Here is a 27,480-nt window from a genome sequence, read left to right as displayed (position 1 = left end):
CCAGAACAAAGCAATCTACTTGATGGCATCACATCCACAAATTACTATTTCCTCCACCACTGACTCTGTGCTGACAGCCTGTATAATCCACGAGAGGCACTGTGACAATTTACCAAAGATCCTCAGACATGACCACTTCCATCTGAAAGGAAAATGGCAGCAGTTTCATGGGAACACCACCATCTCCAAGTTTCCCTTAAAGTCATACACCATCCTGACTTGGAAATACATCACTCTTCCTTCGGTGTTATAAAGTCATGGAGATGTACAGTATGAAAACATACCCTTTGGTCCAACTCATCCATGCTGACCAGATATCCTAAATTAATCTAGTCCCATTTGCTAGCATTTGATCCATATCCCTCTAAACCCTTCCTGTTTATATACCCATCCAATGCCTTGTAAATGTTGTAATTGTACCAGCCTCCATCACCTCCTGTGCATGCATTACCCTCTGTGTGAAAATGTTGCCCCTTAGGACCCTTTTAACTCTTTCCTCTGAACCTTAAACCTTGGCTGCTAAGTTTTGGACTCTCATATCCTGGGGGGAAGATTTTGGCTATTCACCTTATCCACATCCCTCATGCCTTTATAAACTTAGATAAGGTTGCCCATCTGCCTCTAACATTGAAAAATGTGGTGCTGGAAAAACACAGCAGGCCAGGCAGCATCCGAGGAGCAGGAGAATTGACGTTTCGGGCATAAGCCCTTCTTCAGGAATCCTGAAGAAGGGCTTATGCCCGAAACATCAATTTCCCTGCTCCTCGGATGCTGCCTGGCCTGCTGTGTTTTTCCAGCACCACATTTTTCAACTCTGGTCTCCAGCATCTGCAGTCCTAACTTTTTCCCATCTGCCTCTGACGCTCCAGGGAAAATAGCCTCAGCCTATTCAGCCTCTCCCTATATCTCAAACCCTCCTTGTAAATCTTTTCTGAACCCTTTCAAATTTCAAAACATCTTTCCTAAAGCAGGGAGACCAGAATTGAATGCAATATTCCAAAAGAATGGGACAAAATCCTGGAATTCACTCCTTAAGGGCATTGTGGGTCAACCTACAGCACATGGACTACTGCAGTTCAAGAAGGCAGCTTACCAACACTTTCTCAAGGGCAACTAGAGATGGGGGATGAATGCTGTCTTAGCTAACAACATTCAGATCCCACAAATAAATAACAAAAGTGACTGAAATGCGAAAGGTAAGTGAGTATGCAAGGTGAGTGAGAGACAGTGGGTGAGTGTGCAAGGACAATAGAGTACAGAAAGGTAGTGAGCAATGGGTTGAGAAAGTGAGTGTGGGTCAGGGGGTGAGTGAGTGTGCAATATAAGTGAGAAACAGAGGACAGGTAAGTGTAAGGTGAGTGAATGTGCACAGGTCATGGGTGAGAGGCAGAAGACTCGAGTTTGCCAGGTGTGTGTGTGTATGTGGTGTGTGTGTGTGTGTGTGTTAATCATTCACGAATTGGATGTGGGCACCACACTGGCAACATCCTTGTAAATCTTTTCTGAACCCTTTCAAGTTTCACAACATCTTTCCAATAGGAAGGAGACCAGAATTGCATGCAACATTCCAACAGTGGCCTAACCAATGTCCTGTATAGCAGTAACGTGACCTCCCATCTCCTGTACTCAATACTATCACCAATAAAGGAAAGCATACCAAGTGCGTTCTTCACTATCATATCTACCTGCAACTCCACTTTCCAGGAGCTATGAACCTGCACTCCAAGGACTCTTTGTTCAGCAACACTCCCTAGGACCTTATCATTAAGTGTATAAGTCCTGCTAAGATTTGCTTTCCCAAAAGTTAAAACATTTTAAAAAAAGGTTTGGAATATGAAACTTTGAAGTTAATTATTTTAGTTAATACTTCTGAAAGAACTGGGTAGGAATGGAATCAATAGCTGTTAAGATTTCATTTCCAGTCTCAATAATTATTTGTGTGTTACATTGATTCCTTCATTGCCAGGAGCATGGAAACATCAGCCCTAAAAAGAGTTGGTAAATAATGTACACAGAGTAATGATGTTCATGGAACACTTTCTAAATTAATTTTTGAATTAAAATCTGACAGACTTGGAAAACAATTACGTTTTACTAGTGTATGCAGTTCTGTCACTTCATGTGTACTTTCTGATTAATTTTTTTCCTCAGGGCTGTTGGAAATAGACAATATGGTTGTCAGTACCGTGATCGTATTCTAGACGTAATCCGAAAAACAGCTGAACACTGTGATTGTTTACAGTGCTTTTTTTTAATTCACTCAATGGGTGGAGGTGAGTACTATCTCTGTGCAAAGCCTTCTCAAGACACTGCCAATTCCTATTTTGAATTTGTTAGAAATTAGAGGTAAATTATTAATTTTGAACTATCCAGTTTGCTTAATAAGTCAAGTGGTTAGAGGGAACATTTCCATGTTTGACTATATATAATGAAATAAGTGTTCTCAACCTACTCAACAAAGACAAGATGTTGGAACAAGAGTTGGGTGTTAATCCCTCCATGCTGTTCTACCATTCAGTTAGATCATGGCTGTTCTATACTAATAACTTCATTTAGTTGCCTTTGTTCTGTTTCACCTGATAATCTATACGAAAAAAATGCACATATCTACTTAAGGACGTATCAATTAATACAGCATCTTTGGCCTTTTGGAAGTGCAGATTTCAGGGGCAGGATTTGAAGAGTGAAATAAGCTTACTTAAAATCCAGTTGATCCTGATAATATACCAGAAAGTGTTTGTCATGGGCAGGCAGGTGGGAGTGGAAATCCTATTATTTCCCCTTTCAAAAAGGCATGAATGAAGAGAATATTATTTTTAGAAGGTTCCTTTGCCAATTGGAAGCTACATTGCAAGCCCTCCAATTCAAGAAGACATCACTCCTTCATTCCTACATGCATGTATTATAACCTCACTCCCTCACATCTTAAAATACCCAGACTTCCTTACCCCAGATTTCATTGGATTTCCTTAATGAACCTGCATGTAGTGATCACTGTAGAGCTTTGATGATGCTGGAGCTGCCAACCAATCAGATTAGCTGACAGCTCTAGATGTTTTCAAACAATAAGGCATAGAACTCCCACGCTTTATCACTGTAGCCCACCCACAATGCATTATGACCCAGAGGATAACTTTTCATTGGCTTGATAATTCACCACTGAACTTCCCTTGGGGGCAGGGGGCTGCATTTCACCAGAAATCAGTTTTTTTTTGAGTTTCTTCGAGGATTTCTCTCCATGAGCCCTAACGTGATTTCTCATGCTATTCTTTAAAACTCTTCTTGGTAGCTATGCACCGTGCCCTTATGGCACCTCGTTCATTTTATCTTCTGTCTTGCCAAAGGCAAATGTACTTGCCACTGCTGGGCCTCTTGAGATTCACAGGGCCAGGATAATCTCGAAAATGCAGATGTGCACCAGCTCAAGCACTGTTAGCCCAGAGCTGCCCTGCATGAGTGCTTTGTCATAAAAAATACCCAGAAATGACAGACAGAGGCAAGCTTGGTCTCCAATTTGCCAACAGGGACTTGGAGGTCTTGGTGAATGGATTGTTGCAGGTGAGGATCATCCTTTTCTTTTCGAACCAACTGATAAGATAATGGTTCCAGACCCTGGGAGCCTAATCCACACTTACCACCACAGTCAGTGAGGTGTCAGCAGTGCAGACTAACGTGTAACAATACTACAAAACGGTCAATGAACTTTCCTAGTCCATGAGGGTAAGTCCCACCTCTGCTACCTCTCACTCACTTTATCTCTGTCACTGCACCTACCACCCACTGAAGCTCATGGTCTACCATGGTGACAATAGCATGCAATATCATTGCTCACTCACTCTCTCACCAATCCCAGTCACACCAAGACTACTAACTCTGCATGGTTTTGAGCTGCTGATGCATGCACTCACTCAGGTCACCTCACCACTGTTTCTTTACATGTATCAGCGCTAACAGCAATGCCAGCCCCTTTTGTCTCACTCAATCCTCCCTTTGTCTCTTTTCAGGCCCTCAACAGGGCAGACTGGGCCATGTTGAGTGGTGAGATGCCCTATATTTGCCTCTCCATCTACAAAAAGAGAATCCTTGCACTGCCTGGCTCTGACTATGACAGTTCATGCGTGATGCTAAAGCCTCAATGTCCTGGCAGCCAAATAAGAACTATTATCCATTACAATGCTGCTATCCCACGAGATTACCATCACTGTCAATGTACTCTTAACATGCCCTAAGTTTTGCCACTTTTTTGCAATACCTGCAAATTTGCACAGTACCCACCTGCAAGAGGACAGCCCCACAGGTCATCTCCTCATCACCTCTGATGAAGAAACTACAAATCCTTCAGAGGATGCACCACCAAGCCTGCTGCTTGCACCCTCTACTGCCTCAAATATTTAACCTCTGGTGAATAGTTGAGCTAGGTTAGAGCTGGGAGCACATGCTGGTGAGCACATCACTGCCACATCTCAGCAGCTGATTGAGGAAGAAAAGTCCCAAATTGCTAACTCTCCTATGACTGCCAGATGTCAGACACCTCTTCAGCATTGGGCATAGGGAAGGCAATTAATGACGTTATACATGGGCACAAGCTGAGGCAGGAAAAGCAGATCCGTTTTTCAAAGTCACTAGGCAAACTGGCTCAGGTTCTAAGTCACTGAGACACCTCCGGTGTTGGTACCCTGCTGCCTTTTAGTATGCGAGCACCTTGGTGCTTTCATAGACCTGTTGGCATCTGCTGTGGAGAGCCAGGTACAGCACACTCCGTATCTACTGAATATAAACACAGATCTGCTCTCCATCACTCTAGCCATTGGCACCAACAGCAAGATGATGAGGTACTGTAACTTCACTCCAGATACTGCTTTCCCACAAAGAGACAGGGCGGTGTCTGTTGGCACTGAACTGGAGAAGGAGCACACAGGGCGCCATGGAGTCTCCTCTCAGGACTCTGTTCTTGGCTCTTGAGCTGCAACTATCCCTAGGATCACCTGCCCAAAACTACAAGTGTGACAGGCTCCGCTGTAAGGCAGACTCCATCCACCCAAGCTTCAGAGCTTGAGACTATACAGCGACATAATGGAAGGTAATGGAAGATGAATGTCTTCTCAGGGCATGCTGGTGAAATTTCATTGTAAATACATCCTCATATTTGTAAATCAGAGACAAAACAAAGACGCACTCAACCCAAAACGTTAACTGATTTCTCTCCACAGATACTGCCAGACCTGCTGAGCTTATCCTGCAATTTCTGTTTTTGTCTCTGATTTACAACATCCACAGTTCTTTTGATTTTTACTCACATTTGTAAATATGGATTGACTTTTCATGAGCTGCTTGAGCTCATGTTATTTTAGCTGTAACTACAAGAAAGAAAGCACAGTTTAGCTATCAGATGTTTCATGGTCCAAAGTGTGAAGTGAACGGGCTATGGGACTCTGGATGGTGATTAATATGTTGATAATTAAGGTGAATCTTTCCAGGTTTCAATACATTGCATGTGCATCCCAGCAATCCAGTGGGAGTGATTTATGATGTTGCAGGAATTAGTCAAGAGCTTGGAACCAGGATTTGTACTCCACACAGTAGATCAATGCCTAAGGTTCACACACAGTATTGTGTGAACACCAGCCTTTCACCTATACTATGTGGGCATCTATTTAATGCTATTGATCTTTGAAGGGTTTCACATCTCACAAAAGTGAAGATTGTTGCCTCACAAAATTAAATAATTACCCTGCCCACTCCAGACATGTTGGCAGGCACTTTCATGTCCATTGTACAATTGTTGTCCTATCGACATCCAGAATGCTGTCTTCAATCCCAACAATATAGTTCCCTGGTTTCCACGCCACGCAGTGGCATGTGATAACCCTCCCTTGTTTGACAGTTGCTCATGTCCTTAACTGAGTTGGATAGACAGTTCCAATTGATGACTTTCTGTGCAGCTTCCCTGACTGGTTACCATGGACCTACAGGGCTGACCGTAGCCCATTCGTCAGACTATAATGACACAGATCCCTCACCCTAACTGCCAGAAGCAATCAACTGACTGTTCAAGCCACTGGATTGATGGCAGACATGCCCTTGACTAATTGTTCTAGCATTTCCTGACTAAAGGTTGTCTCATTTGACTGAGGACTACTCCCCTCAAATTTTGAGACATGGTCATTTGGTTGAAGCTTACCAGTTTGTTTGCTGCATGTTTGGCAGACACTGGATGTTGCCATGAGATTGATGTAGCATGATAGTGCCGTATAGTAACATCTCCACCCCATTGATTAATGACTGCTGCCAGGCATGACAAGTTGTCTGCCTTTGTTTGTGCCAGCAAGCAAGGCAAAACATAAGTACTATGAGTTCTGATTGAGGGAGAAAGCGCAAGTAGGGAAGGCAAGGCAGAAATGCTGTAAGCGTGGAAGTCGACACAAAGTTAGCAGGTTCTGAGAGCAGAAAGCTATCGAATTATAGTCATACAGCATGGAAACAGACCCTTCAGTCCAACCAGTTCATGTTGACTATGTTCCCAAACTAAACTAGTCCCACTTGCCTGCAGATGGCCCATATCCCTCCAAATCTTTCCCATCCATGTACTTATCCAAATGTCTTTTAAATTTTAACTGTGCCCCTCATGACTTTATAAATCTCTATAAGGTCACCCCTCTACCTCCTATGTTCCAGTGAAAAAAGTCCCAGCCTATCCAGACTCTCCTTGTAACTCAAACCCTCCATTCCAGGCAACATCCTGGTAAATCTTTTCTGAATCCTCTTTTCTGAAGTTTAACAATATCCTTCCTCAAACAGGGTGACCAGAAATGTACATAGTACTCCAGAGGAGGCCTCACCAATGCCCTTTACGATGTCAACATAACCTCCCAACTCACATACTGAAAGATATGAGCAATGAAAACAAGCATGCTAAACACCTTCTTAAGTACCCTGTTTTAACCTGTGACTCAATTTTCAAAGAATTCTGGACCTGACTCCTAGGTCTCTGTTCTACAACACTAGCCAAGGCCCTACCACTAACTGTATTAGTCCTGCCCTTGTTTGTTTTAATAATATTCAATACCTCAAGTTTATCCAAATTTAACGTCATCTGCTATTCTTCAGCCCATCGACCCAATTGATGAGGATCTCTTCGTAATCTTGGATAACCATCTTCACTGTCCACTATACCACCAACTTTGGTGTCTTCTGCAAATGTACTAATCATGCTTCATATATTCTCTTCCAAATCATTTGTATAAATAACAATCAACAGTGTACCCAGTACCGATCCCTGTGGAACACCGCTGGTCCCAGGCCTCTAGTAAGAAAAAAAAACCTTCCACTCCCACCCTTTGTCCAGTGCCAGCAAGCCAATTTTGTATCCAATTGGCAAGCACACCCTGAATCCCATGTCATAGAGTCATAGAGATGCACAGCATGGAAACAGACCCTTCGGTCCATCTCATCTATGCAGACCAGATATCCCAACCTAATCTAGTCACATTTGCCAGAACTTGGCCCATATCCCTCTCAACCCTTCCTATTCATATACTCATCCAGATACCTTTTAAATGTTGCAATTGTACTGGCCTCCACCACTTCTTCTGACAGCTCATTCCATACACTTATCACTCTCTGGGTGAAAAAGTTGCCCCTTAGGTGTCTTTTATATCTTTCCCCTCTCACCCTAAACCTATGCCGTGTAGTTCTGGACTGCCCACTCCAGGGGAAAGACCTTGTCTATTTATCCTCTCCATGCCCCTCATGATTTTATAAACCTCCATGAGGTTACCCCACAGCCTTTGACACTCCAGGGAAAACAGCCCCAGCCAGTTCAGCCTGGTGTCTTGTGACTTCTAACCTGCTTCCTCAGTATTCAAGTGCCCAAACAAACCTTTCAGGTGAAGCTATGTTTCACCTACACTTCACACAATCTAGTCTATTGCATTTGCTACTCACAATGTGATCTCTTCTACATTGGGCAAATTAAGCATAAACTAGGTGACCACTTTGCTGAACACTTGCACTTCAACAGACCACCTTGTTTCATTGCCAACATCTATGTCTTAGGCTTGCTGCTGTCCTCCAGCAAAGCTCAGCATGAGCTGGAAGAACGGCACCTCATTTTCCACAGGGGGACCCTGTAGCCTTCCAGACCCCATACCGTGTTCAATGACTTTAAGGCTGGAGCTCTCCCATGTCCTTACCCCAGGCCTTGTTATTACATAGTCTGTTATTCCACACAACCCATTGTCAGCCACTAACAATTACCATTAATAGCTATTTGTGTGTTCGATTAGTCTACCAAGTGGAACCTGGCTTTACTAACACCCATTTAAACAACATCTACCAGCTCTACCATCATCAATTTTTTTTTTTAATTACTTGCTCAAAAAAACTCAATCAAGTTTGTGAGACACAACTTCCCTCGCACAAAACCATGCATACTATACCTAATCGATCCTTGCCTCTCCAAATGCATGTAAATCCTATCGTTCAGACTGACCTCCCACAACTTATCCATCACTGATATCGGACTTGTTGGTCTATAGTTCTCAGGCTTTTCTTTACAGCCTTCCTTAAATAAAGGTACAACATTAGCCACCCTCCATTCCTCTGGAATCTCACTCATGGCTGCAGTGATACAAATATCTATGCGAGGGTCCCTACTATTTTTGCCCCCAAATTCCCACGACGTCCTGGGATACACTTGATCAGGTTCTGGAGATTTTATCCACTATGGTGTTTTCTAACATCTCCAGCACTTTCTCTTATGTAATGTGAACTGTGTTCAACATATCAGTATTTATTTCCCCTGAGTTCTCTAGACTCCATTTCTTTCTCCACAGTAAAACTGACATGACATATTCATTTAATATCTCTCCAATTTCCTAACGTTCAAGACAAAGACAACCTCACTGATCTTTAAGGGGCTCTACACTCTCTCGTTGCTCTCGTGCTCTTAATGTACTTGTTAAATCTCTTTGGATTATCCTTAACCTTATCTACCAAGGATATCTTATCTCCTCTTTGCCTTCCTGATTTCATTCCTAAGAATGCCCCTACACTCTCTATACTGTTCAAGCAATTCATTTGATTTCAGCTGTCTATATGTAATATATGACTCATTTTTACTTTTGACTAGAACCTCTATGCTTATTCATCCATTGTTCCCTAATCTTACCAGCATAATCTTTCTAACAGGATCATAATGGCTCTGACCTTTCACACTTTTGAAAGCCTCCCACTTGTCAGTCATTCTTTTACCTTCTAACCCTCTACTCCAATCCACTTCTGCAAGTTCTTGTCTCATATCATTAAAATTTGCCTTACTGCAATTAGAACTTTAGTTTTTATGGAAGGCTTATCCTTTTCTGTTATTATTTTAAAACTAATAGAATTATAATCACTTGTCCCAAAGTGTTCACCTGCTAGCATTTCAATCACTTGCCCCTGCCTTATTTCCCAAGAGAACATCAAGTTTTGCACCTGTTCTACAAGGAACATTTATATATTGATAAAGAAAATTTTCTTGAATACATTTAACAAATTCCTCACCATCCAAACCTTTAACACTATGACACTCCCAGTTAAAGTTCAGAAAATTAAAAGCTCGTATTTATATTTATAAAATTATAACCCTATTATTCTTGCATTAATGAGATCTGTCTGTATATTTGCTCTTCAATTTTCCTCTAACTATTGTGGGGGCCGATAATACAATCCCATCAAGGTGATCATCCCTTACTTAATTCTAATATCATCCCATATATTTTCACTGGATGATCCATCAGTAATATCCTCTCTAATTACGGTAGTAATGTTTTATTTAAACAAAAAATTCACTCCCCCCTCCTCTCAATCCTTCCAGTAGCAGCTAAAACCTGGTTCGTTGAGCTGTCAGTCCTGTCCTTCCCCTGCCAAGTTTCTGTAACAGCTGTGGCATCCTAGTCCCATGTTTTGATACATGCCCTGACTTCATCAGCCTTACTTGTGAGACCCCTTGCATTGAAATAAATGCAGTTTATTTTTTCAGAGTAACCTCGTTCTCTGAATTCCTCTTCTCTGTCTTTTCTAATTAATTTGTGAATTTGAAAAGTCCTTAGGTACACTCTGGTTGAATCCAGATGTAGGATGCCTTCCTTTATATGCAAAGTGTCCTGACATCGCATTGCAATGGGAGATGCCGGTGCTCTCCAAAGTGAAGTACTGTATATTAACTGAGTTAGGGGTTGCTGTGAGGCTGGTTTGTGTCTGATGACTGTGTCTGTAGGTGTGCATTCACCGCTGATGGAGCATGCTCTGAGATGTTGGTAACTGCTGTTCAAAATAGAGCTCTGGGAGAGCAAGTGGCAAGCTGAAGTCACCAGGTTCCCACTTGTTGTTAGGAATGATTGTCAGCTAGTTTCTATTTGGCGGGTGGGATAGTGCATAGCAGCATATCAATTAGGTGAAATTGGGGAATAATTCATGGAAGTAATGCAAATAGGCCCATCACTGCTCATTAGCAACATTATCATCTTGCCATTCAAAGGTTTGTTGCAGAAGCTGACTTTTTTTCTCAGTGTTAAGAATCTAATTTCTGCTGAGCTTGCCTTATTGTCTCAACTGACTTACCAATGTCCTCGTCGTTCAGGGGCTGGAAAGATTCCGTCACAGTCTCGGAATAGGAAATAGGTCAATCAGTGACTCAGATGAAGAGTAACTTCTTTACTCAGATGGTGGTGAATCTTTGGAATTCTGGAGAGGACAGTGGAGGCTTAGTCATTGAGTATATTCAAGGCACAGATTGACAGAGATTTATCTATTAAAGACCATCAGGGAAAATGGCATTGAGGTTGATTGGTATGATCCAATTGAATGACAAAGGAGGCTAGAGGGGCCAAAAGCCTGCTCCTGCCCCTCCTTTCCCATCTTACTTCATAACTCTCAATTTCTCACCATTCGGAAAATATTTAGATTTGTTTTTTTCAGCTTCACAGTGGATGGCCTTTCAATTTCTCACATTGAACTGTAACTGCCTTTTTGGTTTTGCCTGTTCAATAGGGTTGTGTATATATTCTTGCTCCCTCCTGTACACAATTTGTGTGGCTGTTTAGTGTCACATGAAAAATTACATCTGTAACTCTCTTCCTTCATTAAAATTGATGACAGATGTGATGAAAATATGAAGCCCCAGCTTGGATTCCTGGGGAAAATCTCTCGTCACATCTAACCTTCCAGAAAATGTTCCTTTCAACACTATGCTCTGTCCTCTATCTCCCAACCTTTCTGCAAATGTAAATCAAAGTTTACCTAAATTAGATCTACGGATAAATTGTTTTCAGCATATTTTGTAAAATAGTATGAGTTGATGAAGTTTTAACAAAAATTCCTTTTAGGGACTGGTTCTGGTCTGGGTACCTTTTTGCTGAGCCTTCTAGAGGATGAGTTTCCAGAAGTCTACAGATTTGTTACGTCTGTCTACCCTTCTGCTGATGATGATGTGATCACTTCACCTTACAACAGTGTTCTTGCCATGAAAGAACTGACTGAGCATGCAGATTGTGTTTTACCCATTGAAAACCAGGTATGCATGAAAATATTCCAGGATATACCTTTTCAAGACAGAATGTAGTTACAAATAATTTAGATTTATATAGCATGCTTTTAAAAAGAACAACTCACAACAATGCTTCATGGGATTGTATTATAGATACAAATACCAGCGCTGAAGAGAATTCAGATAGAGAAGCAAAAGTATAGTCAAAAGTTTGAAGGAACATCTGAAAGGAGGAGAGTAGTGGACCGGTTTACTGAGAAATCCAAACTGAGGACTTAGCTGAAAGCATAGGCACCAATGGCAGACAAAAGAAATGAGATAAATGTGAAACTAACGTGGAAGAATTGTAGAGTTCGTGAAAATCCGTTGAGTACACAGTTAAGGAAGTTAGAGCTAAGGAGAAACATGGCCATGGAGACCTTGATGAAAAGTTGTTGTGGGCTGTCCAAACATTGGTGGTATAGCAATAACAAAAACTTAGTCTGGATTTTTACAAACTTGTGGAGTACCTCGGGACCTTCTAAAATGGGTTATGCCACTTGGATCCAGAGGTCTCGCCCCCAATAGACAGATTCTATTTTACTGGGGGGGAGATATGGAGGCAGAAACTGGAGTGAGGTGTGACTTCCACATTAGCGAATCACTCACCCAGTAGGGCCCTGAACTCCATGCTGAGTTTTCAGCTGGAACTTAAGTCACTCCCTTGACTGACAGTAAGGTCTGTGTAACTGTGAAATTATTCCAATGTTGTCTTTTTTATGTGGGTTTAAATATTTAATGTTAATGTAAATTAAATGTAGATTTAGTGAAATCTGTAATAGATGTTTGGAATTTTCACCACAATCCTCCAATTTGGAGTCTGTGTGATGGATGGACATGTTCAGATTGAGATGTGACAACTTGCTCTGCTCAGCATGGCTCCTGTGGCTTGTGGACACTGGATGAGTTAGCATCAAAGGTGTGAAAGCAAAGGGTTATGGGTTGATATTAATATGGCATGGGCAGTTGGTGACATGAAGGGCATTCAAAGCCATCGGGGTGTGCAGGGACTTGAATAGTGTGGATGGGATGATTGAGAGTTAAGAGGGCAGCATCTTCAAGAAACCAACTGGGATAAAATCCAAGAGAACCTAATGTTAATTTTAATTATCTTATTTTTGGGAAATGTATTTATTCAATTCTTAGTGATTTTAATTTTTGAGCATTGTGTTTGAAAGTTTTTAACTGTTCCAGAGGCACATTTATCCTGAAAGATGTGTACTTGTATAAACAGTGTTGCAAAATATCTGCTCTTCTTTATATTATTATCGTGGAAACCTTCAGTTATATTTCAGGATGCAAATAATGGAAAACTGACAGTGTTGTTGCAGTTTTTAAGTCAAAACAGCCAGATATAAATCCATATCTCTTGTAGCTATTTCAAAAACAAGATGAGCAACTGAGCTAATATGTCAGAACAAAAAATCGTGGAGAATGAAACAGAGGCAGCATTTCTGACATCAAGTTATCAATCTGCAATGGTAACTCTTTTCCTCTTAAGATGCTTCCTGACGTAGAGTATTTCCAGCATTTTGTGTTTCCAAATTTTCATTTGCACAGATTTTCCTTTTGCAGTAAGCTCACATCACAAAAGGTATAAAAGGAGTAAGTTAGGAATATGCAACCAATGAGTGACCAAGTAAGTGGAAGAGAGGGAGGTAAATAAAAGCACTTTTATATGAAATATTGCAAGGAAAAATAACTTCCTCTTTCATGGAATTCAATACTTTGTGGCTTAATCACATTTGATGTGAACTCTGCATAGCTCCCAAAATCAGACGTTCAACAGAAATGTTAATTCTGTTTCACTCTGCACAGATGCTGTCTGGCATGAATATTTCTAGCATTTCTATTTCTATAAGTAAGCTCAGTTTTTCACATCAGCTCTGAAATAGCTACTAGAGTGATTTAATTCCTGGGATTGTTTGAGCTCAGAAATTGTCACAACGTTGTCAGTTTGCCATTAATTGTGTCTTGAAACAACAGTTTTTAGATTTTTGTAAATAGAGATGGGAATGGTTTTTGAAACCAAATCAACCTATGAATAATATGTTTTGCAATAATCAATACAATTTATAGTCTGGCAGTCTACAGATCATTCAAGCTTTTTGTGAATTCAAGGCCACATAAGGAAGACTCTGTTTTGAAATGGGCCATTTTGGCAGGTAGTAGAATTGCTGATTAATTGAAGTCTCTTGGCAAGACTCCCTGCTGTGGCTCTGCTTCTACCAGCAAGACCAGATTGAATGGCTGTACCCTATACATCAGCTAATCTGTCTGCTCAGTGCAACTGTCTATCATCTGGCTGAAAACACTAGCATCATGGTTGTGTTATTGCACTAATAAATAAGAGGTTTGAACTAATAATCATGACAAGAGTTTAAATGAGCCAAGACCGTTGAAAATTTGAATTCCGTTTTAATAAAATTGAACAATTAGAGCTATTATCAGTGGTCTCGAGGGGGTAGGAGAGAAAGATGTCATAAAACTTTGAAGGAATCTTGTTTTGAAGGAATCCTATTTGTGTGTCTGGCTGTTGTGTGACTACGCACCCAATAGAGGTAGCTCTTAATTATCCATTGAAGAAACCAAAATGGCCACACACAGTTGAGACAAGTAGAGTTGGGCTGTCACTGCTAGTTTTGCCAGTGGAAGACAGATTTTGGATAAGTGGAGCAATTTCAGGCTGACAACCTCTAACTAGTGGAGTGCCACAGGAATTGAAGCTGGGGCCACAATTATTTTCAATATATATTAATTACTTGGATGAGGACAGTGTATCATAGCCAAGTTTACGGATGACACAAAATTAGGTGGGTGGCAGTTGGTGAGAATGACACAGTTGGCATTTGGATATAGACAGGTTAAATGAGTTGGCTAAAACTTGATAGGTGGAATATAATGTGAGGAATTGAAAGATTAGGCATTTTCACAGGAGGTATAGAAGAGCTGAACATTATTTAAACGGAGAAAGACTTTAGAAAGCAACAGAGTTCTTATCCATGAATCAATGGGGAAAAGGCAGGAAAGTGGAGTTGAGGATTATTAGATCAGCTATGATGATATTGAATGGTAGAGTGTACTCAATGGAGTGAATGGCCTAATTCTGATGTGTTTATAGTCACATGAACTCCAATGTCCTGAGAATTAATTAAACAAATAAAACCTTTTGATTTAGCTGATTTCCTCAATTTGTAGCTTCTATGTATCCCAACCTTGCCTCCATGCTCCCCCTTCCTGCTCAACAATAATATCAATCTGAATGGCTCCTAACCAAGAAACAAAAATTTTTTTAATGAATTCCTTCTATCAAACTCAGCAATCCTTTCAGAATACTTTTGTTTTGGCATTTCCTGGCTACTACAGTCCTGCCACGCGTTCTCTGTTTCCCCACAAAATATTAAGGCCTGTATTTGTCTCTAAAATATTTTGTATTATACTAATGTAATATTATGGTTTTATATAGCGCTAAATTTCAAAATGCATATTGCCTGAACTCTATCATTTTTTTTCTTAAAACAGTCCTTGATTGACATAGTGAACAAAATCAATCAGATGGCCAATTCTGGTAAATCAGCATCTGCAATAAAACTGCAAAGTACATTGATTTCTGGTCAGTCTAAAGTCAAACGACAGGAAAAACCATTTGATGCTATGAATAATATTGTAGCTAACTTGCTGCTGAATTTGACCAGGTGAGTGAATGTTTATATAAATAATTGTAGTATTCAACAAGTTGGGATAGCTGTGGGCTGGTTTTGATCATATACAGGGGTCAGAAAGAAATTCTGTAAATTTGTCTGCCACGATTGACCAGTGTTGTTGCAGACACCAGTGAGAAATTTAAAAAGTAGAGAAAGAAAATGAAAAAAGGGATTAGATGGACTAAGGGTGTGCACAGAAACTGAAAATCAAGACAAAGGGAAATAGTAAGGGTTTTGCTTAAAAAAAAAAGAAAATGGTCAAAGAAAGATGGAACCACTTGTAGGTAAGACCACCTTTTATTTCAGTGTGAAGCGATGAGAAAGGTACTTGAATGTTTTGGAATAGATAAGACGAAGTTAGGCAAAATAGAATTTGGGAGTATCCAAGGAGAATTGAGAGAAAGCCAGTATTGTAGTCAAGGGATCGGAGTTTTGCTACTGAGAGTTGGGAAATCTCTTGACTCTGCAGACCTGCCTCAATTTAAAAGCCCCGTTAGGCCTAAAGTTCTCTGAGTGTTAGTAGAGGTTTGAGTCAGCTCCGCAGGCCCAAGGGGGTGGATGCATACTGATGCAAGCTTGTTACGAGACTGGCCGTGGTTCTTTAGAAAGTTAGTCCAGTTGTTTTAGAAGCTGTTAAACCCTTGACCTCATTTGTTTCCCTGCCCATTTTTCATTAATATTATTTATGCATGTAATAAAATAGTCAAAGTTGCATAATTGCTCAAAAAATCTTAATGTCTTCTGTTCTATACTGTGAAATCAAATTGTATTGTTTTGGACTGTTGTCATTTCATTCAATTGCTTCTCAAATGGACATTTTATTGCAAATAACTTTGTATTTTGTAGAATGCTTTAAACCTCTACAGGGAAATTTGGCTCTTTACAGATAGATATTAAATAGTCCTCAAAAATCTTTTCTAAAAGATCTGGTCAGAAGCATTAATCAATTATTTTTGAAATTAAGAATTATGTTAATTGAACAATGCCATGTCCATTGATTTACAAAATCAATATATTTTGAATGTTTGTGGGTTTAAGCACTTTCTGTAAAAATAATTAGCTTCTTGCAAAATGGTACATTGTCATCAGGTATTATGCTAATCAAATACTTGAATTTATTTTTGATTTTTAATAGATTTATCTCTCAACTTTGTTTCGCACTGGTCAAAAATATTTTACTTTTGTTTTTAACAATATGTGTGTAATAGTTTTTAGAAAGCATTTATTTGGTTATACAATGAGCACTCACACAGTATTTACTTATTTGCAGACAAGATTTACTGTCTGCAATTTTAAGTAGTGACAGAGATGATTTTTTTTCCAGATATAACATGAACAGTACACTTGACTAATCAATAATTTGCCCTAGATTTTCTGTGTTGCAGTTTGTTTAATTCTGGAATCTTTTCTGATGAATAAGGTGTCATTAGAACAACATTTTACATAGCTCAAGATTGTGTAAAAGTGTTGATATTAGTTTACTTGTCTTATTTTTGTTGCAGCTCTGCTAGGTTTGAAGGATCTCTCAACATGGATCTTAATGAAATCACCATGAACCTGGTTCCATATCCACGGCTTCATTATCTTGTTTCTAGTCTAACTCCTTTATATTCCTTGGCGGATGTAAACATTCCGACAAGAAGGTAGGGCCTTTGCCAGTGTTTTTGGAAAGAAAGTCATATTGCTCAGTTACTGGTTCTTTGACATTACTACATCACCACTGTTTCTCCACCAACTGAGAGATTAGGATCATACATGTAAAACCTGGATACAAAATGGGGAAAAAAAAGCTGATGGATGAGATTGGGAGATAGGATAAACAGAAAAGAAAAGCATTGTGAAGATTCTTGATAATATGAAAAGAGGCAGTAAGTTAGAAAATATTCCAAAGAACAAGTATGTGGCAGCTGAAGAAACTGCAATCAATGCTGGAGTGTAGAGGACAGAGAACAAGAAACAATGCCTGAGAAATCAAGCTGCAAGAAGGGTCATAGATGACAGTTGAATGTAAAGAAAATGGTTTTGAAATTGATCCAAGGAAGGTGAAGAAGCCAGTGTGCTTGGTGAGGCAGAAGGGCTTAGAAGTGTGGAACCCTTGAGTGAGTGATAAAGTGGTAGAAATATTCTAAATGAATTGTGGCATCCTGGTGAAATTGTAAGACCGGGAGGAAGGGTTGGTGTTGTAAACCTGTAAGATCCACAGTCTGGCAGAAGGTTCCTGCCAAACTTTACATCCAGTCAGTTGGAGGATCACGCAATTGTGTACAAGGATAAGTGCGGGATGAATTGCATCTTAGCTACAATCAACTGGGGACAAGGAACAACCACATCAAATACAGGACAGACAGTTGCTCACCCAGGGAAAATGCCCATCAAGGACATGTGAAATCTGATCCTGCGGTTTTTGAGTATCACAAACCCAACTTGTATCAGCTAATTTAACACAAAATGAGTGTTCAAATCTGATTTATATCAGTTTAGTAAAGCATTTACATGATTAGTCATCAGAGAGGACATCATGGTTCCTTTTTCATTAGATTTTCAGATGGAGGGAATCTCTTAAAAAGAAGCGAAGATTTCTGGAAATACTCCCAGAAGTCTTCTGCAAGGTGTTGTTAAGGACAAATTAACTAATTTGCTTGTGTTGTTTAATAAGGAAAGAGTATTTCTGATGAGGATAATGCAGTTGAAATAGTGATATCAAAAGGCATTTAACATAGTGCTGCACAGCAAATGTGGATGCAAAGTTGGAGATCATGGGAAAAAGGAAGAGTAGCAACATAGAAACAAAAAGTGATTCATTGAAAGAAACAGCAATAGTGGATAGTTTTCAAAACGAAGGGCGGTTTAATGTGACATTTTGCAGGAATTGCTGTTAAGGCACCTGGCTGTTATTAAATAAATGACTTGGACATTGTGCATGTTTCAAACTTTGGGGATGAGGTAAAATTCAGAAGTATTACAGTGAAAGAGATGGGTTGTACCTCAGAAGGTTATGGTCAGATTGATGGAATCAACACAAAAGTGGTAGATGAAATTTAATGCAGAAAATGTGAAGTGACGAATCTTAGTAGATAGAATGGGATAGCAATAGAAACTAACTGATTTATTGCTACAGGTCCCTTTAGAATTCAGTGCATGAATCATTAAAGGCTGCATGACAGGTTGAGAATGTGGCTAATTAAGTATTTGTGATCCCGGGCTTTATGAATAGGGCATTGAATACAAAAGAAGGGCATCCTTTTAAATCTATATATTTAAAAAAAGGATTGGCCTCTGGATTTGGACTAGAGGGAGGTCTCACAGAGCTATTCCTGCCCCCACCTCCCAACTCATTGTACTCTCCCCATGATCCACATTCCATGAATCCCCTCATCCTGCATTTCTTTTCCATGGCCTGGGTCTATGATCTTGGCATTTTGGTGCTTGTCCTTACTGCAGCAGCCACAGTCTTCTCTATGTTACTGCTGAGGACAAGTTGTTGGCCTCTGCTTTGTTAGTAGCTCTTGGTTGGTAAGTCATCTACCAACCCCCACACACATACCCCCCCTCTCCACACACACACACACACACCAATCCACCAGCTGATTGGCAACGGTCCTGGTCTGTCAACCACCGTAGACTCTCCCAACAAGAGGCAGCACTGATCAGACCACTCTCCATAGGTCCAGCTGGCTGGCAAGTATCCTGACTCCTGAACAAGAGTCTGCTCAGTGACCGAGCTATGCTCAATTAGCTGAAACAAGGTGGGTTGGTGATATTCAAAACCACAGGATCAGATTTCACATTTATTCGTGGCATAAAGCTTCACCTTTCCACTGGGGTGTGCAACTGTCTGTCCTGTATTTGATTTTATCCCCAGTTAGAATATTAAATACACAGAATGTGGTGAAAGCAGATTCGATCAAGGCTTTCAAAAGAGAATTCAATCATTTTTAGAAATGTTAAAATTTGCAGAAGTGCAAGGGGGTAGCCACTTGGTGAATTGCTCGTGCAGAGAACCAGAATATATGTCTGCTATGCTATAATGTGGTTCTGGGTTGGTCTATAAAGCTCAACCATTGGCCAACAAAGGGTGCCATCAAGCAGTATGAGCATTTGGAGTTGGGAGGAGATTGCAAGAGAGATTTCTGAATACAAATTCTCAATAAAATGTTTTTAAAAAGAAAAGTCTGTATCTACTTTCTTGCTATTGCACATTAGCTCTATTGAATTAGTTATATTAAAGTTGTATTTTTTTATTCACTCATGGGACATGAGCATCACTGGCTAAGCCCATCCCTAGTTGCCCTTGAGAAGGTGGTGGTGAGCTGCTTTCCTGAACTGCTGCAGTCTATCTACTGTAATTAGACCCACAAAATTGTTGGGGATGAAATTATAGGATTTTGTTATGATTAAAACCTAGTCCTGCAAGTTTAACATTACGATTAATGTGAGGAGTTTGCTTTTATATTTTATATCTCCAACACATCGCAAACTATCCCAGCTGCACACTCTTTGATTCTTTACTCAAACAGGTTGGATCAGATGTTTACCGATGCTTTTAGTAAGGATCACCAATTGATGTATGCTGACCCAAAACGTAACCTGTACCTTGCCTGTGCATTGATGGTCCGAGGAAATGTTCAGATTTCTGATCTTCGAAGAAACATTGAGAGGTTTGAAGGAAGCATGTGCACACATGTGAAACCATTCTTTTTGTGTTATGTTAATTTAATGTAGCTGTTGTTCATTTAGAAGTTTCATACTTGGAAGAGGAAATCATTTTTCATCAAAGCACCTCCAGAATCATCGAATTATCGCACCAAGAATAGGTTATTCGGCCCATTGTACCTGGAACAGCTGTCCGCAGGAGCAATTCACCCTGTACCATTTCCCCACCTTCTCCCCACCACTCTTCACATTCGTCTTTTTCAGATAACTACCCTGTTCCCTTTTGAATGATCAAGCCCCTCTCCAGCACAGAGGAAAGTCTATTATCCAAACGACAAGGGCGGGAAGTATTTTGTTCGGATAATTGAATGTTCAGATTAGCAAATGCCAGATAACCGTTTATCCAAGCATTGGCAACTTGCGGTCTTGTTCGGATAACCCGAAATTCGGATATTCTAGGTTCCTCTGTGTGTGCTCAGACAATGCATTGTAAACTGTAACAATTCACTGTATGGAAAATGTCTGTGCTTTTTATGCCAATTCTTTAATTCTGTGCCTTCTCATTCTTGAATTTTTAATAAGTGAGAACAGTTCTGTCATATTTGCTCTGTTTGGACAATGTGAATACCATTATATAATTAATTAATACAATTTTTATTTTAAATAACTGACAATTATTACAATTTGAGCAGGATTTCCTGTTAGATGGGGAATTATTTTAGTAGAAAGTCAGTTTTTTTTCATATGTTCAAAGGCTGTGTTATATTTTAAATTAAATTCTTTATTTCTATGGAAGTTCATGAGTAGATATAGGTGATAAATAAATTGTACATGTTGTGGTTAGCAAAAATTTATAACTATATTTGTAACTTTTAAAAAAATTAATGCCAGTTTTTAACCATTTTCCAACAGCTTTGACTTGTCACTGGGTTCCATGGTGACTGCACATCCTTTGGTATTTTGCAAAACCTAACCATCATTTACTAAGGGAGGAAAAAGGGAGAGGCTATTGAAATACATTTTTAAAAAGGAAATTCTGTAATAATCAAAAATGCACTTTTTTTCTTGCAAAAGTGCTGAATGCTAGATTAGCATTTAATTCTAGCATTTATAGCCAGGTATAAAGACAAATGGCATAAGTGCTAGTCTTACATTATGTTTACTTTGAGTAAGCATTTCTGGAAAGTACACTAGTGATGAATTTCTCCTTCCCTGCCTTTGAAATTGGCTAATAGAAGATAGACCAGGAATCTAACTTTGTGTCTTCCTGAACTGATGGTTAATTTCTGATGAAAAAGCACATTTACCCAAATAAACATTTAGTTAGGTATTAATAATTTCTCTCAAGGTAGATTTTCATTACAACTGTTAATTTTCCATTCAAAGAATTGAAGCTGTAAATGGCTTTGTTAAAATCAAGCAAATGAAATTTTGTCCCTTGTCTGCTCTGGTTCTGAAGAAGCAGATTGACAGTCTGAAACTGGAGAGTGGTAACTCCCTGGGGAAATTAGTGGTAAGGAGGTCATTTAATCAAATAGGAGCATGGCAAGTGAGGGACCCCTGTGATTTCACACCTCCGCTCTGATTCCACGGTCAGGAGGCCTGTGGACAGCCTTGCCACCCACTGACAGTTTATGGCCCTTATGTAGGCAATTAATGTTGTCAGTAGTATTGATCCAGCTTTACAGGGAGAATTACAAGCCAGTTCACCAGGAATCCTGTGATATAACAGGATCTTTTGCCTCAGATGGGTGTTGTACCAGCAGGAGCCTCTGCGTGCCTGGTAGCAATATCATTTAATGTGCTGCTGGCCTCTAATTCTCTGTGAGAGACTTCCTGGGGAAGACCTGCTGCTCTCTAGTTAAGAGCCTGAACAATCATAGAGGTTTACAGCATGGAAACGGACCCTTTGGTCCAACTTGTCCATGCCGCCCAGTTTACCCAATTAATCCAGTCCCATTTGCCTGCATTTGGTCCATATCCCTCCAAATTTGTTCCATCTATGTACTGTCCAAATGTTACTTAAATGACAAAATTGTACTTACCTCCACTATTACCTCTAAAAGCCTGTTTGAGACGCTCACCACCCTCTATATGAATTGTCCCTCTGGTACCCTTTGTGTCTCTCCCCTTTCACCTTAAATCTGTGCTCTCTCGTTTTAAACTCCCCTACCATGGGAAAAGTTGTTGACTATATACCTTCTCTATGTCTCTCATGATTTTATAGACCTTGTAAGGTTACCCCTCACTCTCCTACACTCCAGGGGAAAAAAGTTCCAGCCTGTCCAGCTCTCCTTATTACTCAAACTTTCCAGTTCAGGTAGCATCCTAGTAAATCATTTCTGTACTCTTTCTAGTTTATAATACCCTTTCTCTTATAGGGCAACCAGAATTGCATGCAGTATTCCAAATGTAGTCTTACCAACGTCTTGTACAGCTGTCCCCAAGACGTGCCAACTCCTATTCTCCATGCTCTGACCGATAAAAGCAAGCATGCTGAAAGCCTTCTTGACCACCTTGTTTACCTGTGACTCCACTTTCAAGGAGTTATGAACTGATATCTGGATCTCTTTGTTCTGTAACACTCTCAGGTCCTACCATTGACTCTATAAGTCTTGCCCTGGATTGACCTATCAAAATGCAACACCTTGCATTTATCTCAACTAAACTGCATCTGCCAATCCTCAGCCCAATGGCCCAGTTCTTCAAGATTTTTGCTATATTCCCAGATAACCTTCTTCACTGTTCACTACACTGCCAATCTTAGTATCATCCACAAACTTACTAACCCATATCTCCTAAATTCTCATCTAAATCAGGTCACAGGCCTCCAATTTGAAAAACAACCCTGTACCCCCCCATCCTCTGTCTTCTACCTTCAAACCAGTTTTGTATTCAACTGGCCAGCTCTCCCTCGATCCCATGAGATTTAACCTTACTCAACAACCAACTATGTGGTATTTTGTCCAAGTCCTTGCAATGTAGACAGCATCTATCGCACTGCCCTCATCTACTTTCTTGGTCACCCATTCAAAACATTGACTTTTATCCCAGAAAATTGAACTTAATAATCAAAAGAAAAATTCTTAAAATTTCTTTCAAATTCACTGCAATGATTACTTAGCTGTTTCTTCATTAACTATTTTGCAGTATTATTCCATTTTAACATCTGTGAAAGCTGCAGTTATCATTCAACGTGATGTACCCTGTGTTTCTATACAGGTTGAAACCTTCTCTCCAGTTTATCCCGTGGAATCAGGAAGGTTGGAAAACAAGTCTCTGTTCAGTACCTCCAGTTGGTCATACTCACTCCTTATTGGCACTAGCTAATAATACTTGTGTTAAGTCTACCTTCACTGATCTAAAGGATCGATTTGTGAAACTTTACAAGAAAAAGGTAAATTCCGAATAATTCATATGTCTTGATGGTATCTAAGAACTTGGGTTAATGGCAGAAAAAAATTTAGCTATTAGTTAAAGGAGCATTAGTTGGATTGGGAAGGAGGGGCAGATGTATCTTGTTGTAGGGGGGTGCATTTATTTTTGTCTTAACAGGCTGCACCACCTTGCACTCATTGGACCAGTTGCACGGGCTTTGGTGAGGTGGTGGCTTGGGCATATTATTTATCATGTCAAGGTGGTGTGTTCCTGCAGAACCACTTATGGCCGCAATTGGCCTCAGGGTGGGAAAACTGTCCATTACCTTTCTTGGCACTGATAAGATTCAATGGTTTGGGAAGACAGCGGGCACATCACCTCTGCACCTTCCCTCACCATTTTAAAGCCCCCTGCTCACATGCCTAAGGGCTACAGAAAATTCCACCTAGGAATTCTGTTTATCAATGTAATTACTTCTATCTGTTTCTTTAAAAATGTAAAATTTAGAACTTGATATTACAAACATGCTTTTCAGTCCAGGTTGATGGCTAAATGACAGAGACAACTGGTGGTGACTTTAAACTTAGGGTCACCATGCCTCAGCAAGGGATAGGATCAAGAAAGTGGGATTTTCATGGTGACTTTAACTCGTGCGGGAATTCAACCCACACTCTTTGTACTGCCCTACAGTGCAAACCAGCTGTCCAGTGCACTGAGCTACCATTGCAATAGGCCCAGGACAAGAATATTAGCATGAGAGCCCGGTGGTTTATTGATAAGACACGTATTACAAAACAGAGGCAGAGAGCTCAATCAAATCAGCCTTCCGAGCTCTATATTCACAACACAATAAAATTAAAAACATCAAAGACCCTCAAAATTGACTCCAATGATTCCTAAACAGACATTTGAATAAACAATTCCAGTTTTTGTGAATAATAAATTTGGACACCAGGTTTGTAGCTTAATGAAAATAGAGCTATTTATTAATAATACAGTAGCTTTACTAGAGCAAAATTAAACAACAAAGTAATCTAATTAATTCTGTGATTTAAACCCAATAACCTTTGTTTTCAGACCCATTGAAACAAAAGACCAACAGACAAACAAGCACAGTTAAGGGATAAATAAAATTTTAAAAACAGCCAGATTAGTTGAGCGTTTCTCATGATTCATTGGTCTGCATTGTATCTAGTGTACAGACTTTTTAAAAAATAATAGATTAAGAGCTTGAGGGAGCTCTCGCTACCACTTAGCAAGCAAAATCAAAGATGTTCATTTATTCTTTCATTAACATTTCTTTTGTATTACTTACCTTTCTAATGCAGTTTGACCACATAATGATAGGATATTGCTAGCAATCACAAGGTTTCAGTGAGTTGTTTGAATAATGAATTGTACTAATTTTGCCATTTCAGGCTCACATTCATCATTACCTCCATGTGGATGGAATGGAACAAAGTTGTTTCACAGAAGCCAAAAATTCTTTGTCATCCCTAATCGAGGAGTACAATCAGTTGGATGCTACTAAAGGACTACCAGTCACCAATATGCCCCGTCTTTCCATTGCAACGTAAAATAGTATATGGTGAAAGGAAGGGTGTTAAACCCATATTACAATTCTAACCTCAGTAATAATTATTTTCAAAAAATTGAAATAATCAACTGCACAGTTATAAGCATTATATCATATACAAGTTGTTGCTCAAATCTAGAAAGGGATTTATACCTGACACTGGCCAAATTATACATAAAATGTGTCCTGGTGTAAGATTTTGAATGTGAATTCTCCTGATCTATTAATGTTTATCTGAATCCACTTACATTGGTGAGTTAGTTGGCCGACAAACTTAAGTACTGTAGATAGACCGACAAAGTTGCTGGAAACCTTGAAATACTGTTCTCACCAAGAAGATGGTTCAAGTATTGTATTCATCAGTAAATTAAGATTAGGAAAAAGTCAGCGTTCTTATTCCTGACAGTTTGGCAAAGATATTGTTGGGTCATTGGAAGTTTCACCCACCTATTGGAGCACCAGTAGTGAATCCCCATCAGTTACGTGAACTAGGCCTGATGCACTTAATTAGCCACCTTCAGGCCTTCCAAGTGGTTGAGTTTCCAAGCAGCAGTAATTCTGCCTTTCAAGAATTGCTGGCCAAATGAAAAGCACTGCATCTTGCCCTTTGTCATCTTCAGACCCCAGGTCACAGAAGGGCTGGTGGGAGGCAAGGATAGGAGTGGCTTTCAATGGCCACGCACTCTTTACTAACATGTTCCTTGATCAGGCAAAGAGTGACTGCCTGCCTCTAGCAAACCTGAGAGGTTCTCCTGAATAGCCTTCCAAGGGTATGAAATACTGTGCAACTTTCATTTAATCCCTGGATCATAAATGAGATTAATTGACATCTCTTCTCAGGCGGGCAGCAATGCTGCGTCAATCCCTTCTATCCTCCAAATTAATTAGGGAGTTTTCCATCTGCTGGGAAGCTGACGTTGTCACATGTACTGAAATACAGTGAAAAGTGTTATACCGGCAGATCTTACCATACGAAGTGCATCAGGGCAGCAGAAAAAATTCCAAATAAAGTGTTACAGCTGCAGAGAAGGTGCAGAGAGAAAGATTGGAATTAACATTTGAGCGGTCTATTCAAAAGTCTGATAACAGTGGGGAAGAAGCTATTCTTGAACCTGATCATACGTGTGTTCAAACTTTTATATCTTCTGTCCAATGGAAGAAGGTTGAAGAGGGTTATTACTGAGATGGGAGGGGTCTTTGATTATGTTGGTTGCTTTCCTGATGCAGCTGGAAGTATAGATGGAGTCCATGGATGGAAGGCTGGTTTGCATGATGGACTGGGCAATTTGGTAGGCTCGTGTTGATCTGAGCCAGGACTAACTTCTCAAAGCATTTCATAATTATTGAGGTCAGAGCCACTAGGCGGTAGTCATTGAGACGTTATGTACACTTACAATTGCACAATGTAAGTACATTTTTCTTTGGCACCAGGATGATGATGAACAGGTCTTCTTGAACAGGTGGGGACTTCAAATCAAAATAAGGATCTCTAGTAAGATCATAGTTAAAGATTTCTATGAATATTCCCACCAGCTGATCCACGAGAGATCAGATTGCACGGCCGGGAGTTCCATTCGGGCCAGTCACTTTCAGTGGGTTCACACTCAAGAAGGCCGATCTAACATTGGTGACTGTGCGTATTGCTGCAGCCATAGTTAAATGGCCCGAATCAGCATGGTTCTTACCGCAATGAGCTGCATAAAATCCAATTCTGTGATCCATGGGGGGAGTTAATAACCTTTTTGATAGAACATTTTGAAATAAATACTACCATAGAGTTATGGTTCACAGATATTTGTTCCATTATCAAAAGGTTAAGATTAGTGAACTGTAAAGCATTAAAATGACACTTCAAAATTTGTTGAATTGTTTGAAATCCCATAGTTAAAACACTTTTCTCAGTTCTGTGAAATTGCAACAGGCAAGAAAACTGTAAAAAATTCTTTTCTGGATTCTACAAGTAATCAATTTAGTTTGCATTCTTGCTTGCACCAGTGACCAAATTTTAATCATTCTTATAAATTATCCATACTAAAACTTTTCTGTAAGTGAAATACCAAAGGTAACCAATGGTTGCATGAGTATTAATATTTAAAAGATGGGTATACAGTATGTATTTTTGCATATGAACTAATGTGAATTTAGCATGCAAGTTCCATGCTATTTATATGCATTTATCGTTTAACGTTTGACTTTTCTCACTGATAATTCTATTAAAATTATTTTGATATATTTACTTCACCATTATTTGGCTCATATATAATATGCACTTACTACTTTGTGCATTTGGAAAAAGTGTGTTACTTGTACAGTGCAAATCCCACCATCCTGTTATGAAACACTATATAAGTAAGTTCAAAGTTTGTGAGAAGATTTGTAGCTCGGGTGTTCGTTGTTGTGGTTCTGTTCGCCGAGCTGGGAATTTGTGTTTCAGACGTTTCGTCCCCTGTCTAGGTGACATCCTCAGTGCTTGGGAGCCTCCTGTGAAGCGCTTCGGTGTTGTTTCTTCCGGCATTTATAGTGGTTTGTCTCTGTAGTAGTGTTGTCCCAGCATGAGCAAAACCAACGTAGTGTACAAAATCCCATGCAAGGACTGCACAAAA

General features: G+C 39.8%; 1 protein-coding gene across 2 annotated transcripts in view; it reads left to right on the top strand.

The window, feature by feature from the left end:
* tube1 (tubulin, epsilon 1) overlaps positions 1–27,109 on the top strand; it is a 40,598-nt gene extending 13,489 nt beyond the window's left edge. For both annotated transcript variants that reach the window (XM_043684590.2, XM_087981115.1), the window contains exons 6-12: positions 2,152–2,273; positions 11,367–11,554; positions 15,089–15,261; positions 16,773–16,913; positions 19,788–19,928; positions 23,146–23,320; positions 24,720–27,109. In XM_043684590.2, the coding sequence (XP_043540525.1) occupies positions 2,152–2,273; positions 11,367–11,554; positions 15,089–15,261; positions 16,773–16,913; positions 19,788–19,928; positions 23,146–23,320; positions 24,720–24,878 (1,099 nt within the window). In that variant the 3' untranslated portion in view covers positions 24,879–27,109. The remainder of the gene's footprint in view (positions 1–2,151; positions 2,274–11,366; positions 11,555–15,088; positions 15,262–16,772; positions 16,914–19,787; positions 19,929–23,145; positions 23,321–24,719) is intronic.
* Positions 27,110–27,480: the final 371 nt, after the last annotated feature.

The sequence above is a fragment of the Chiloscyllium plagiosum genome, unplaced genomic scaffold (assembly GCF_037043375.1).
Source record: "Chiloscyllium plagiosum isolate Xiang-an unplaced genomic scaffold, Cpla_swu_hap1 HiC_scaffold_3, whole genome shotgun sequence".
Lineage (NCBI taxonomy): Eukaryota > Metazoa > Chordata > Chondrichthyes > Orectolobiformes > Hemiscylliidae > Chiloscyllium > Chiloscyllium plagiosum.
This window is presented reverse-complemented; position numbering and strand designations above follow the sequence as displayed.